The sequence below is a fragment of the Entelurus aequoreus genome, linkage group LG10, assembly GCF_033978785.1.
Source record: "Entelurus aequoreus isolate RoL-2023_Sb linkage group LG10, RoL_Eaeq_v1.1, whole genome shotgun sequence".
Taxonomy (NCBI): Eukaryota; Metazoa; Chordata; class Actinopteri; order Syngnathiformes; family Syngnathidae; genus Entelurus; species Entelurus aequoreus.
The window spans coordinates 25,433,336-25,450,315 of record NC_084740.1 but is presented as its reverse complement, the minus strand read 5'-3'; the positions used below and the strand labels follow the sequence as shown (position 1 = coordinate 25,450,315).

General features: G+C 37.7%; 1 protein-coding gene across 4 annotated transcripts in view; it reads right to left on the bottom strand.

Annotated features, from left to right (window-relative positions):
* Positions 1-16,980, bottom strand: part of robo1 (roundabout, axon guidance receptor, homolog 1 (Drosophila)) — a 687,039-nt gene that overhangs the window by 324,147 nt on the left and 345,912 nt on the right. Inside the window, exon 1 of one of the 4 annotated variants that reach the window (XM_062060416.1) lies at positions 13,674-14,787. The exons of the other annotated variants lie outside the window; for them this stretch is intronic. Coding sequence (XP_061916400.1) covers positions 13,674-13,734 — 61 coding nt within the window. The 5' untranslated portion in view covers positions 13,735-14,787. Of the gene's footprint in view, positions 1-13,673; positions 14,788-16,980 lie in introns of those variants that run through there. 4 annotated transcript variants of the gene reach the window in all.

The window sequence follows — 16,980 nt, the reverse complement described above, 5'->3', positions numbered from 1 at the left end:
GAAAGAAAATTCTATGAGGAGAAAAGTTGTTTGCAAATGTGGTTACAATGCTAAAAAATGAAAAGTTAAAGCTAAAAAAAGAAATACACTTTATTGAGTTAACATTATTTCTTTATAGGGGGAAAGATTTGATTTTATGAGCTAGGAATATAACAACTACACTACCCAGCATGCAACGGGAGTGACGAGCATGCGCGGTAGCCCCAATAAGTGTTGTTGCATGTCGTCTCACTCGGCAGCTAAGACGTCAAGAACTCAGCCAACACGCCTCGTCTGCATTATTTATAATTAGACAGACAACACATATATAGTGTGATTTTGTTTTGTTTACAAGGAAAGAAAAGCAAAAGTTAAAAAAGGGAGATGTCATATATGTATGTGCTGCGGTTGCTATAAGAACGTTGCGACAGCTGCCGTAAAGGAGGTGCGTTGCTAGCCTGGTTGCTATGTTTCCGGTTGGTCGTAAAAGTGTTGGTCATGTGTTTGTACCCTGCTCAAATCTCTCAGTAAAGTTATTCATTGGATTATACCTTTTGTTTTGAACTTTATTACACCTTGGAGCACTTTTTCCGGCCCCTGCTTTCCCTATCTGCGCCTAATGACTGAGCTATGTGACGTAATTTCTTGTGATTTCTCACGGAGCATTTCTGGTCGGGACGGGATTCCAGGGATTCAAATAAAGAACCAACTCTTTTTCTTTACTATAGTGGTCTCGATAACGGGTACCGGTTATCAAAAAGGGATACGAGTCCGAGGACTCGGTTCTTTTCTTATCGAACAACCGGGAAAACCGGTTTCGAGTATCATCCCTAGTGAAGATAATATTTAAAAAAAAAGATAATATTTTTTTTTTAAATTAATAAAATAAAATAAGATAAATAAATTAAAAACATTTTCTTGAATAAAAAAGAAAATAAAACAATATAAAAACAGTTACATAGAAACTAGTAATTCATGAAAATGAGTAAAATTAACTGTTAAAGGTTAGTACTATTAGTGGACCAGCAGCACGCACAATCATGTGTGCTTACGGACTGTATCCCTTGCAGACTGTATTGATATATATTGATATATAATGTAAGAACCAGAATATTAATAACAGAAAGAAACAACCCTTTTTTGTGAATGAGTGTAAATGGGGGAGGGAGGTTTTTTGAGTTGGTGCACTAATTGTAAGCGTATCTTGTGTTTTTTATGTTGATTTAATAAAAAACAACAAAAAACAACAACAAAAAAACGATACCGATAAAAAAACAAAACGATACCGATAATTTCCGATATTACATTTTAAAGCATTTACCGGCCGATAATATCGGCAGGCCGATATTATCGGACATCTCTAATCACAACATGTTCTTTCATTTAAAAAAAAAAAATATTATGTTTATAAACTCAGGAAATATGTCCCTGGAGACATGAGGAACATTATTTAAAATGTTTTACTTCAATGCGCCACATTTATGTGCTCAAAAGTTGGTAACAGTTTTATCTAAAGTCCAGTCAGGATTTATATTGAAGTGAAATTTGCCAGCAAACACACCAGTCAGAGTCTCTTCACTCATCTTTACACTGACGTATGCATTGACCTGATCACCGACCGTATAACAACTTTCAGGTAATTGTCCGCTGGTTAGGAGCACGCGCAGTCAAAATAAATTGAGTGATTAAGTGATTCAATTGAGTGGTTATTTTGTGATTAATTATTTGAGTTAACTCGTTATTTTTGACAAGGTTATGAAAACAAACAAAAACACGGAACTACAATATATTGAAATGCAGAGAACAACAGTTTTATTGAATAAGTGTTGAATAATTGTAATAATTGAACAACATTAAAAAAAAAGGTTGACATGCTATCAATCCGTAGTTTGTATATGACGTTTTTAGGGCTGCAACTAACGATTAATTTGATAATCGATTAATCTGTCGATTATTACTTCGATTAATCGATTACTAATCGGATAAAAGAGACAAACTACATTTCTATCCTATTCAGTATTTTATTGGAAAAAAAACAGCATACTGGCATCATACTTATTTTGATTATTGTTTCTCAGCTGTTTGTAAATGTTGCAGTTTATAAATAAAGGTTTATTAAAAAATAAAAATAATAATAACAATCTAGTGTGTGAATGTGAGTGTGAATGTTGTCTGTCTATCTGTGTTGGCCCTGCGATGAGGTGGCGACTTGTCCAGGGTGTACCCCGCCTTCCGCCCGATTGCAGCTGAGATAGGCTCCAGCGCCCCCCGCGACCCCGAAGGGAATAAGCGGTAGAAAATGGATGGATGGATAACAATCTACAAGGTTAATGTAGGTTGCTTCTCTTTCTTCCCCTCCATTTTTCTGCATTCTTCCGTATCTCAAGCTATCATTACGTATATGTATTGTTGCATTTGAACAATTGTATTGTTGATAATAAAGGTAAAAGTATTGGTATTGTTTATTATCAATAGCGCTATTTCTATTGGTACTCATATTGCTTAATTTTTAATGTAATAATGCTCATTGTCATTTCTGTATTATTTTTCATTTTCACTAACTGCTTATTTGCTATTACTTTTACCATCATATTTGTACATGTAGTATTTGCTGATGTTGCTCTGTTGTTGTTGTTGTGTTTGCTGTTGTTGTTTTTGTCTCTCTGTCTAATCCCCCTCTTGTCCCCACAATTCCCCCCTCTGTCTTCCTTTTTTTCTCTTTCTATCCCCTCCTGCTCCGGCCCGGCTGCACCAAATGATAATATAAATACATTTAATAAAGTCAAATACAAACAAGTCAACAAGAGAAGTATCCTACACTTCTCTTTTGTAAAGTAAATCTGAACAGCCGATATGGGCATCTACATCTACTATATGATTTGCCTGAGAAGCTGGGCAGGACATTATTGAAAAAAAAATAAAAAAAATAAAAAATAAAAATAAAAAATAAAAATCTTTTTTTTTAAAATTAAAAACAAAAACAAAAAACTCTGCATGTGCATAGCATAGATCCAACTAATTGATTACTAAATTAATCTGCAACTATTTTAATAATCTATTTTAATAATCTATTTTAATCGATTTAATCGATTAGTTGTTGCAGCCCTAGAAGTTATACAAAATGACCCAACGTCCCCGATTCGAGTCAAGTTAGCGCCAAACTGAGATAGACGACTTAATTAATCCAATTAGTCGCATATTTTGCTTCGTTAAAGAGTACTCTGCAGAAGGGTTTAGTTAGTTCGATCATTAGGAGTTTAATTAACCCGCCCTTAAACTAAGTGAGGCGAATATGCTTATCTTGTCAGTCACGGTTTTTCTCATGAGCCTTTTCTTCTCATGGTCTCGCTAAATCTGTCTAATCTGGGACTTTATGAGGATTTGTAAGCGTGTTAGATTTTGATTAGGAGCAATAAATTAGCGGATGTAATAGAAATGTAGACACCTCGCTTAGGGGCATCCAGACCCTCATTTCTTTTATAATATTAGCCACAACCTGAAAATAAATCAGACTGCAGACTTAAACAAATATATTTCATTAATGCAGGGGTGTCAAACGTACGGCCCGCGGGCCAGACGAGGCCCGCAAACAGGTTTTATCCGGGCCCGCGGGATGAGTTTGCCAAGTATAAAAATGAGCCGTAATTTTTGAATGAAAGAAACTGCTGTTTTAAATGTGTCCACTAGATGTCGCAATAGCAATTATTTGTATCTTTCTAGAATGATGCTACATATGTAAAAAAAAAACACATCAGCCAAGGAAAATGAGTAAACTACATAAATAACATCCTGTAATTAGATTTTTTTTTTTTTTTTTTTATCTTGATAGATTGAAAATTAACACCAATGAGTTGACTGATGGACATTATCACATAATTTATTCAGAAAGCATAAATAACGACAAATAGAGATAGAGTACTATTAACCGTAACATGTAAGTGTAAAAAAAAACAACAACATTATGATTTGTACAGAATGTGCTTGTTCTATTTCTAAACAAAGAAAACAATCTGAAGTTGTCTTTATTTTTAAGTTATCGTGCCGTGATTTTACCAGTCCGGCCCACTTGGGAGTAGATTTTTCTCCATGTGGCCCCCCATCTAAAATGAGTTTGACACCCCTGCATTAATGTATCTAATGTATGTAATCAGCAGTGTGATTGCAAGTGTAAACATGTGACTTGTTCAGCTTGTTGGAAACAAATAAACCCACGACCACTTGGACGTTAGATTCCTAGGCCTTGGATTTGGGGTCTTGTGATAGATAATAGTCAGGCGACAGTGATGAGTCTCACCTAAGATCTGTGGTCATTAATTGGCGCTGGAGCCAAGCTGTGTCCTGTCATGCCGCCATGATGGAGAAGCTGGAGGAGCTCTGCAATTTTTCAACACTTACGAGCCAATTTGTCAAGATGGTTGTTAACTACGTCTAAAATGTTTGCAGCGATGGCGCTCCGTGGCAAATGCTACCTCCAACTAACAAGTTCCATATCGTAATGGTGACACTTATCGTAATAGTGACACTTGGTGCTATCAGGACAAATACCGAGGGTGAAAAGGGCAGGCCACCTCTTGCCCTTCTTGCGCCTCAGAGGTCTGACGAGCAATCGGGAGGCCAGATAAGAAGCGCTTCAGATGGCCTGATAAGAGGGCGTCTTCTGATTGATGTAGGAACCTGTTTGCAACCTTCAGACGGGGCGAGGAGGTGGCGGCGATAAGCGAGTCAACGCCGGTGAGAGGACGGCAAAGGTCACCTGGCGCGCCTTTCGCCTTAAACGGCACAAGAGTGCAAATGATGTGGCTATTATCTGCTGAGAGACGTTAAAAACGCCACTGAGTCATCCTCTTACTGGCAATTGGTAATCCAATTCATCTATCTTCCATGACCAGGAAAAACAAGGTCCACCTTTAGCCATCGCAGGGACTGGGAGGATAACTGTATACGTGAGTGTTCTGAACTCCTGTTTCAACGCCAAAGCTTGGCATTGAGCATAACAACACTGGCATATCGGGGATGACACATTATGTTATTAATTGCAGTAAGATGCAATTAATCAACAATTCCACATAAATCAAGCAATTATGTCATCCATGATCATATGGAAAGCGACTTTGGGTACTTAGAAAAGCGCTATATAAATCCCAGGTATTATTATTATTATATGACCGCATCCATGACCGCTTAAAATGAAGTGGGTAACCCTTTTTTTACTATCAAACCACGCGTCTAATCTAGGGTTGTTCTGGGACAAAAATGTATTTCGATACTTTTCAATATAAAGCGGACCACAAAAAATGTCATTGTTGGCTTAATTTTAACGAAAAATCTTATGAAACATCAAACATACGTTTTTTTACTGCATTCAAAGAATAATGTTGGTGATATTCGATACAACTTCTCTTTTAGTATTCAGCTGCTGATTTGATTGTATTATTTTGTCAAAATTATGAGGGATCTCTGACATCACATAGACAAAGATAAGACCTTCTGGAGGAAAGTTCTGTGGTCAGATGAAACAAAAATGGAGCTGTTTGGCCACAATACCCAGCAATATGTTTGGAGAAGAAAAGGTGAGGCCTTTAATCCAAAGAACACCGTCAAGCATGGTGGTGGCAGTATTATGCTCTGGGCCTGTTTTGCTGCCAATGGAACTGGTGCTTTACAGAGAGTAAATGGGACAATGAAAAAGGAGGATTACCTCCAAATTCTTCAGGACAACCTAAAATCATCAGCCCGGAGGTTGGGTCTTGGGCGCAGTTGGGTGTTCCAACAGGACAATGACTCCCAAACACACGCCAAAAGTGGTAAAGGAATGGCTAAATCAGGCTGGAATTAAGGTTTTAGAATGGCCTTCCCAAAGTCCTGACTTAAACGTGTGGACAATGCTGAAGAAACAAGTCCATGTCAGAAAACCAACAAATTTAGCTGAACTGCACCAATTTTGTCAAGAGGAGTGGTCAAAAATTCAACTGCTTGTGGATGGCTACCAAAACGTCTTATTGCAGTGAAACTTGTCAAGGGACATGTAACCAAATATTAACATTGCTGTATGTATACTTTTGACCCAGCAGATTTGGTCACATTTTCAGAAGACCCATAATAAATTCATAAAAGAACCAAACTTCATAAATGTTTTTTGTGACAAACAAGTATGTGCTCCAATCACTCTATCACAAAAAAATAAGAGATGTAGAAATTATTGGAAACTCAAGACAGCCATGACATTATGTTCTTTACAAGTGTATGTAAACTTTTGACCACAACTGTATATATATACATACAGTAGGTCAGGAAAAAACACAGGAGGCTATATCATCCCTACAAGCCTGTTTTGCAGGTTTCCCTGCTCGTCAGGGGATTTTGCGAAACAGGCTTGTATGGATGATACAGCCTATGTGTTTTTTCCTGACCTAACGTATATTCCGCTCTACCCCGGTATTGAGCACTGTATAAAGGATAAACCACAGAAACTTCGACTATATATATACACTACCGTTCAAAAGTTTGGGGTCACATTGAAATGTCCTTATTTTTTAAGGAAAAGCACTGTACTTTTCAATGAAGATAACTTTAAACTAGTCTTAACTTTAAAGAAATACACTCTATACATTGCTAATGTGGTAAATGACTATTCTAGCTGCAAATGTCTGGTTTTTGGTGCAATATCTACATAGGTGTATAGAGGTCCATTTCCAGCAACTATCACTCCAGTGTTCTAATGGTACAATGTGTTTGCTCATTGGCTCAGAAGGCTAATTGATGATTAGAAAACCCTTGTGTAATCATGTTCACACATCTGAAAACAGTTTAGCTCGTTACAGAAGCTACAAAACTGACCTTCCTTTGAGCAGATTGAGTTTCTGGAGCATCACATTTGTGGGGTCAATTACACGCTCAAAATGGCCAGAAAAAGAGAACTTTCATCTGAAACTCGACAGTCTATTCTTGTTCTTAGAAATGAAGGCTATTCCACAAAATTGTTTGGGTGATCCCAAACTTTTGAACGGTAGTGTGTATATATATATATATATATATATATATATATATATATATATATATATATATATATATATATATATATATATATATATATATATATATATATATATATATATATATATATATATATATATATATATATATATATATCATATTTAATATCTGCTTACTTTGTTTTAACATGTATCTACACTTCTGTTAAAATGTAATTAATAATCACTTATTCTTCTGTAGTTTGGATACTTTATATAAGTTTTGGGTGTTACTAGAAATGTTGGTATTATTCCAATACCAAGTAGCTAAAGGGTCATACATTGGTCAGAATTAAAGTTATCCTGTGTCCAAGGACGTATTTCCTTACTTAATAAACAATAAAAAAAACTAAAAATTTGGTGATAATAAAAAATAAATGACCTAATCATTGTAGTATCGATATTTGTATTGATCCACCTATTTGTTTACATTCAGGAGCGCTAGCTTGCTGTTAGCGGTTAGCTATTGTATCCTCCTACGGTGTGTCGTGAAGCATGTATAGCTTTTCCTCGTCCTGCAGGGACGATAATTGTAAGAAATGTAGTTTATTTGTCGCCATTGAAGCCAGTATTAGTGATTTAGAAGTAGCTAAAACACATTGGATGGACGTTAGCCACTGGCTAGCTACTAGCTAGCTATGTTTTAAAGCGCTGCTTGCACAGCGACGCGTCAGTGTTTAGAGCTTCACCCTAATTGATATTTTAAACCCAAAATATGTCCATTCTCTCTCTCTCTTTTCGCTTGCAAGTGGTCTTAATTGCGACATGCGCCTCGGCTTGCCATCAGGCACATAAAAAAAAGACAGTAGTACCTTTTTAAATTCATTAGTACCGCGGTACTTTATCAGTACCGGTATACCGTGCAACCCTAGTCTAATCCCATACCCGACTGTTTGATCACTCACTGCTCAACCCTGACCTGAATGTATCGTTTCCTGTTACGAGGTTTTGTTTAGCGCTCCATCTCTGCTGTACTGTAACACCTTTCACACAGACATCGAGCAAAATAGCCGTAACAGAAGAACCCAGTATATTCTTTCTTCTGCTATCCGATCATGACATGCATTGAAACTTAACACAACGTAACAAATTCCAGCACAACAGTAGGATACATTTCTAACCGTTTAAAGGCATCGGACCAGGCTGGACCAAGTACACAAAAACAGACTAACGATATAACAAATTTAACGGTTCCATTGATGCAAGTATCATTCCTCACTGAACGAGCAGATCCATTCACACTCGCTCAATAGAACATGAACAGGTCCACATATACAGTAACCACTAATGTGTCCCCTTTACTTTGATACCAGGATCATTTGTGTAGAACTTGCTGACACACCGAAAAACGATTTCTATGTCATTTTTGAAAGAAATTACCCACAAAACACTCCATACCCCCTGATCCTGGCTTTGTGAAATACCTTTCCACACACATAGGGATGGGTACCTTTCATATTTGCATTGGTACCGTACCAATACCTGGAAAAGAGACAACGGTGTGTTGCTGTAGCCAGGAAGTAGTCTTTGCCATTAAGATGAATCAATCAATCAATCAATGTTTATTTATATAGCCCTAAATCACAAGTGTCTCAAAGGGCTGCACAAGCCACAACGACATCCGCGGTTCAGCGCCCACATAAGGGCAAGGAAAAACTCACCCCAGTGGGACGTCGATGAAAATGACTATGAGAAACCTTGGAGAGGATCGCAAATGTGGGTTACCCCCCCCCCCCCCCCCCCCCCCCCTAGGGGAGACCTGATGCAATGGACGTCGAGTGGGTCTAACATAATATTGTGAAAGTCCAGTTCATAGTGGATCTAACATAATAGTGAGAGTCCAGTCCATAGTGGGGCCAGCAGGAGACCATCCCGAGCAGAGACGGGTCAGCAACGCAGAGACGTCCCCAACCGATGCACAGGTGAGCGGTCTACCCCGGGTCCCGACTCTGGATGTGCCAGTCTAGTATTTTGTTACGCCCTGCAAAGTGTTTATACTGTAAAGATTGTACTTATTACACACCAATTGTTTGATTGTAACATCTTAGGTGCATTTTTGATTACCAAATTTGTGTCACCATGTAAAGTCGCTAATGCTAATCTGTAGCATGGTAACGGCATATCCAATGTCAAATCGCATGGAGCTAGCACATATTGAAAACTGAAGCCTTATTTAACTTCCGAGTGTTTTCTATTAGGCATACTTGCTTTGTTGTTGAGTTGAGTTGAGTTTGTGTTTATTTGGAACATGCATGCATACGACATGATACATCACCATTTTCAGTTTCTCTATTTAACATGTTCGAAAAGGAGTAGGAAGAAGCAGAGCTTATTTAATCCTACCCCTTTTCCTTTACAGAGCGGTTGCTAAAACGTTTGTTCACTTCCTGTTCTCAATTTATTCACAATGTACTCCATAAGTACTAACAATAAAAATAAATAAATAATAATTAGTGAAGTAAATTATATTTCATATGGTGAGATGAGTAAGATTATCTAGAAAATGAATGGTTGGATGAAATAAATTCAGAATGTTTATCATGGTTCTTCTTCTTTGTACTTTGTAAACACTTTAAGTTTGAAGAGTTTCTTGAAGTGGATCATATTAGCACATTGTTGGATTTCTTTGCTTAATCCATTCCATCATTTAATTCCACAAACTGACATACTGAAGGTCTTAAGTGTTGTATGTGCATGCAAATGTTTTAAATTACATTTTTCTCTAAGATTATATTTGTCCTCTTTTTGTTGGCATCCCCAAAAGGGACAAGTAGTAGAAAATGGATGGATGAAAATTGAGGGTTTTTTCAGTACTGGCGGAAATCGGTTGGTACCTATAAAAGTACCAAATTCAGGACCAATCCCTACACACACACACTTGTCCTGCCTCTGATACTGTCTTCTAAATCGGAAAATCAGCAAAGAGACATAAGCCTCCGATTTTAAGTTGAGATCTAAGTATAATTATATGCCGTCAGTGGTCTCAGACCAGGATCAGGTTCTTTTGGGCAAATACTAAGAGTTTGGACAAGATAATCCATACCAGCCTACTCAGGACACACTAGCACTAATGTCTTTAATAGGGTAGCCAGGCCTTTGGCGTTCCTCGTAACTCAGAGGCAAGTGACCTGGAAAAAGCTGGCAATCATGGTCCAGAAGCTCCATAAAGACATTCATGTGACGGCCGAAGAGGAATAAATGCGTAAGATAATAAAAGGCGGCACGGGGAAGGACCAAAGACAAGACCGGTTGTTACAGCCTGTGCGTTTTTTTCCCCTCCTTTTGGGTCAAAGAGGAACGTCGGGATAAAGAGTTATATGATATGAGCTGGATGAAATAAAATCCTCGAGGCCTGAGGTCAGCAAACAATCAGGGACATAAGGCGTCCACAGGAGTGGCAAGGTGATGAAACTTGTCCAAAATTAGTTTTGTATCATCAATATGTTTTCAAACTCTAAAATCCAGTCTCTAAGAATTGCATACAGTGTATACTCACATTGATTTGGTCACGTTGCCCCACACACACACACACACACACACACACACACACACACACACACACACACACACACACACACACACACACACACACACACACACACACACACACACGCACACACACACGCACACACAAAGTTCAAACCTTAGCACTTTCATTTTAAAGGAACCATCAATACTACGAGTTTTGCTTTAGAGAAACGTCCATTAGTCTTTATGTTGTTCTTAATGGAAGGTCCCGGAAGGACAGTTGATTTTTAAATAGAAAAGAATCCAAAGACGAATATTAATTCATAAAGTCACAAACAATGGTACACTCATTCATTCATGCATGTGGTCAAGAGAAAAAATTATTAATTAATGTGATTGCTCCTTCCACCAGCTGATGAATGATAGCCAGCCAAGCTCGCCCTGGCCGCAACGGTTTTACATGATACAGCTTGTTGATATAAAAAATAATAATAATAATAATTTTTTTTTTTAAATCTCAAAATTCTAGAGTGCGCGTTATAACCCGGTGTGCCTAATGTAAGGAATAAGTTTGGTTGAGCTTACTCAACTCGAAGCTATTTTATTTGGTACATGGTGTAATGATAAGTGTGACCAGTAGATGGCAGTCAAACATATGGAATAACTGTAGACAGCACTATGATAGCAATATGTCTCAAGTAAACAACACCAACATTTTAAATGTTCCATTTAAAATAAAGAAAATTACCCACGGCACTCAAAAATCTATCAAAATGTTTTAGTACGACTTTGGTAAGCTATGAAGCCGCACCGCTTGATGGATTGTACTGTGCTTCAACATCCATCCATCCATCCATCCATTTTCTACCGCTTGTCCTTTTCGGGGTCGGGGGGATGCTGGAGCCTATCTCAGCTACAATCGGGTGTTATTATGGTGTGTGTATAAGGTAAGACATTGTTTCGCAATATTATGCAAAAGCAACTTTTCTTACTTTCTAGTACCTGCTTATCTGTATTTTGGATCTGCATAAGTCTTGAAAAATTGCGTGCGTCCGCGAGTCGATAAGCTTCTTTTTTTCTCTCTATCTTCTTGTTATGGGACATTCATCCTCCGCTGTTGCCATTTCTAATATAAAATAGTGTAAAGTTGTTACTTATATCTGTCAGTAAACTCGCCATTAAAGCGCTAAATCATACCGGTGTAGTGAGTTTACATTATTCACCCAAGGAACATTTCCGGTGTTGTTGTTTCCGGATGAGGAGATGCTGCTCCGTTATTGATTGAAGTAAAGTCTGAATGTTTGACACTTCTTCCACTCCCGTCCTTGCACACTACACCGCTACAACAAAGATGACGGGGAGAAGACACTGCCGAAGGTGAGCCACGTAAATAAGACCGCCCACAAAACGGCGCATCCGGAAGCGACTGTCAGAAAGCGGCTTGAAGATGATCTGTAAAACATAATCTATGCAACATTTTGACCAAAGAACCACCATTACATGTTATGTAGACCACAAGGAAGTGTTTTACATTTAGAAAAAAAAATAATACTATGACTCCTTTAATGCGACCTATAATCCGGTGCGCATAATACAAACCCCGTTTCCATATGAGTTGGGAAATTGTGTTAGATGTAAATATAAACGGAATACAATGATTTGCAAATCCTTTTCAACCCATATTCAATTGAATGCACTACAAAGACAAGATATTTGATGTTCAAATCATAAACTTTATTTTTTTTTTGCAAATAATAATTAACTTAGAATTTCATGGCTGCAACACGTGCCAAAGTATTTGGGAAAGGGCATGTTCACCACTGTGTTACATGGCCTTTCCTTTTAACAACACACAGTAAACGTTTGGGAACTGAGGAGACACATTTTTTAAGCTTCTCAGGTGGAATTATTTCCCATTCTTGCTTGATGTACAGCTTAAGTTGTTCAACAGTCCGGTCTCCGTTGTGGTATTTTAGGCTTCATAATGCGCCACACATTTTCAATGGGAGACAGGTCTGGACTACAGGCAGGCCAGTCTAGTACCCGCACTCTTTTACTATGAAGCCACATTGATGTAACACGTGGCTTGGCATTGTCTTGCTGAAATAAGCAGGGGCGTCCATGGTAACGTTGCTTGGATGGCAACATATGTTGCTCCAAAACCTGTATGTACCTTTCAGCATTAATGGCGCCTTCACAGTTGTGTAAGTTACCCATGTCTTGGGCACTAATACACCCCCATACCATCACAGATGCTGGCTTTTCAACTTTGCGCCTATAACAATCCGGATAGTTCTTTTCCTCTTTGGTCCGGAGGACACGACGTCCACCGTTTCCAAAAACAATTTGAAATGTGTACTCGTCAGACCACAGAACACTTTTCCACTTTGTATCAGTCCATCTTAGATGAGCTCAGGCCCAGCAAAGCCGACGGCGTTTCTGGGTGTTGTTGATAAACGGTTTTCGCCTTGCATAGTAGAGTTTTAACTTGCACTTACAGTTGTAGCGACCAACTGTAGTTACTGACAGTGGGTTTCTGAAGTGTTCCTGAGCGAATGTGGTGATATCCTTTACACACTGATGTCGCTTGTTGATGCAGTACAGCCTGAGGGATCGAAGGTCACGGGCTTAGCTGCTTACGTGCAGTGATTTCTCCAGATTCTCTGAACCCTTTGATGATATTACGGACCGTAGATGGTGAAATCCCTAAATTCCTTGCAATAGCTGGTTGAGAAAGGTTTTTCTTAAACTGTTCAACAATTTGCTCGCGCATTTGTTGACAAAGTGGTGACCCTCGCCCCATCCTTGTTTGGGAATGACTGAGCATTTCATGGAATCTACTTTTATACCCAATCATGGCACCCACCTGTTCCCAATTTGCCTGTTCACCTGTGGGATGTTCCAAATAAGTGTTTGATGAACATTCCTCAACTTTATCAGTATTTATTGCCACCTTTCCCAACTTCTTTGTCACGTGTTGCTGGCATCAAATTCTAAATTTAATGATTTGCAAAAAAAAAAAAAAATCAAATATGTTGTCTTTGTAGCATATTCAACTGAATATGGGTTGAAAATGATTTGCAAATCATTGTATTCCGTTTACATTTACATCTAACACAATTTCCCAACTCATATGGAAACGGGGTTTGTATGAAGGATTTGCGCACACATGACTAAAAGAAAGAGAAACCTCACCTGAGCACACATGGATAATTCCCAACAGCAATACAAATCCAGTAGAAGTTGAAGACATCATTCAAGGTCTTGCTTAATAAGAATCCTCCCCACCACTTCTTCTTCTTCTTCTTCTTCTCGTAATCCAAATTATTCACAAAAAAAGCATCCACGCCGTCATGTCAGAGGGGGGAGCATCCAGAGTCCACAGTGGGAAGAAGAGAAAGTCAACAACACATGTCTTCTCCTCTCTAAAGTGTGCGGGAACGTACGGAGAAAATGGAGTTGTGTCCACTCAGCAGAAGCATCCCCGCAGCCTTTAATCGCTCCTTTCAGTCCAAATAATAATTTTAAAAAAAGATATAACCTCCTCTCTGAGTTACATTATTCCAGTCCGGAGTTGGGGAAACTTTGCGCGCAAGTCCCGTGTGCGTCTGGTCCGGACGAGAAGAAGAATCTCAAAGCAACTTTTCCATCCCACTTTTTCTTTTTCTTTTTTGCTTTCTTTCTTTCTTTTTTTTTTTTTTTTACATCCCGAACCTTCAGAAGCTTGGCGGTGGTAGAAAGCCGTGCAGAGGAGCTCCCACTCGCTGCTTTTTCATTCAGGGAAAAAGCAGGAATGACGCGCCTACTGCCATGCACACACACGCACACACGCACCCACGCACACACACACACACGCCTCCTTCAGTCCTGCCCCTCCACGGAGCTCTTTTCCAGTGGGGAAATTTAACCTCTTCTTGTCCGAATCCATCCACGCTCATTGCATTCAACTCTTAGCCACCGTAGTTCCAACATTAACAGTAAAAAAATCGGTTCACATACAAATCGCGATTCTTATTCATCCCGATTTTACATCCACCAAATGTTGCTATTTTTCTCTTACAATTAAGACCAGGGGTCCCCAAACTACGGCCCCCAGCGTCCAAAATCCGGCCCGCAGGAACTCCGAAGTTAAAACAAACGAAAAAAATAAATAAATAAATAACATTTTTCTTTTTTTAAAGAATTTTTAATTTTTAATTTTTAAATCTGTCCTTTTTCATCCATTTTCTACCGCTTGTTACTCTCTGTGTCTCCTCCCGGCTCAGGCAAATCATATTGTCTAAAATTTTATTTTCCCATCGATAACGTGACATCATCGGCAAGTATGCGCTCTTTTTAGTCAATTAGTGCGCGAAAGTGTACATATATATATATATATATATATATATATATATATATATATATATATATATATATATATATATATATATATATATATATATATATACGTTAGGTCAGGGAAAAAACACAGAGGCTATGTCATACCTACAAGCCTGTTTCGCAGGTTTGGATTGTATATACACTACCGTTCAAAAGTTTGGGGTCACATTGAAATGTCGTTATTTTTTAAGGAAAAGCACTGTACTTTTCAATGAAGATAACTTTAAACTAGTCTTAACTTTAAAGAAATACACTCTATACATTGCTAATGTGGTAAATGACTATTGTAGCTGCAAATGTCTGGTTTTTGGTGCAATATCTACATAGGTGTATAGAGGCCCATTTCCAGCAACTATCAATCCAGTGTTCTAATGGTACAATGTGTTTGCTCATTGGCTCAGAAGGCTAATTGATGATTAGAAAACCCTTGTGCAATCATGTTCACACATCTGAAAACAGTTTAGCTTGTTACAGAAGCTACAAAACGGACCTTCCTTTGAGCAGATTGAGTTTCTGGAGCATCACATTTGTGGGGTCAATTAAACGCTCAAAATGGCCAGAAAAAGAGAACTTTCATCTGAAACTCGACAGTCTATTCTTGTTCTTAGAAATGAAGGCTATTCCACAAAATTGTTTGGGTGACCCCAAACTTTTGAACGGTAGTGTACGGCCAAAATGTTTTAACCCAATGCGGCCCCCCGAGTCAAAAGATTGGGGACCCCTGATTTAGACAAACATTATTGATCCACAAGGGAAATTGTTCCACACAGTAGCTCGGTTACAAAGGATGGAAAGGATAATGCAGGTATCAAGTACATTAAAAATGTACCATAGTAGCAATATAAAATATAACATATATGTAATATTTACACATGATATATACCAGGGGTCACCAACGTGGTGCCCGCGGGCACCAGGTAGCCCGTAAGGACCAGATGAGTAGCCCGCTGGCCTGTTCTAAAAATAGCTCAAATAGCAGCACTTACCAGTGAGCTGCCTCTATTTTTTAAATTGTATTTATTTACTAGCAAGCTGGTCTCGCTTTGCTCAACAATTTTAATTCTAAGAGAGACAAAACTCAAATAGGATTTGAAAATCCAAGAAAATATTTTAAAGACTTGGTCTTCACTAACTGACAAAGAAACAGATAACAGATTTGGTGTCCAGTTCAAAGTGTGACATGATTTATTTAAAAATTTGAGAGTTGACTTTTGTATTTTACATGAGTTATTATTTGTACAAACATGGTGCAAAGTAATTCATGATTTGTTAAAAAATGTTAATGGCTAGCTAGTTAAAATAGGATATTGGGATTTCACAAGACTGTCTTAGAAGTGATCATTTGAAAATGTTCAATTTGAAAAATGTGCACTTAGAGAAAATATAAAAATAAAGTGTTGCATATTGATATTTATCTGTTTCTATATATATTTATTGTGAGAAATCATTAAGATGATCAGTGTTTCCACAAAGATAAATATCATAAATTATTGATAATAACATAGAGTTAAAGATAAATTGAGCAAATTGGCTATTTCTGGCAATTTATTTAAGTGTGTATCAAACTGGTAGCCCTTCGCATTAATCAGTACCCAAGAAGTAGCTCTTGGTTTCAAAAAGGTTGGTGACCCCTGATATATACAGTACATAATATATACTGATATATTATATAGTATTATATTTTTATATCATATACACAATATATCCATCCATCCATCCATTTTCTACCGCTTATTCCCTTCGGGGTCGCGGGGATACACAATATATAACAAATCCCAATTACCATGCACAATATTACAGTATATGTAACAGCTGCAGCAAAAAAAAAAAAGGGCAACATAAAATAGAGAGTATATCCAGCAGAAAATAGACATAATAATATATATATATATATATATATATATATATATATATATATATATATATATATATATATATATATATATATATATATATATATATATATATATATATATATATATATATATATATATATATATATATACAGAGGGTATTTCATCCCTACAAGCCTTTTTCGCAGGTTTCCCTGCTCTTCAGGGGATTTGAGCAGGGAAACCTGCTAAACAGGCTTGTAGGGATGTTATAGCCTCTGTGTTTTTTC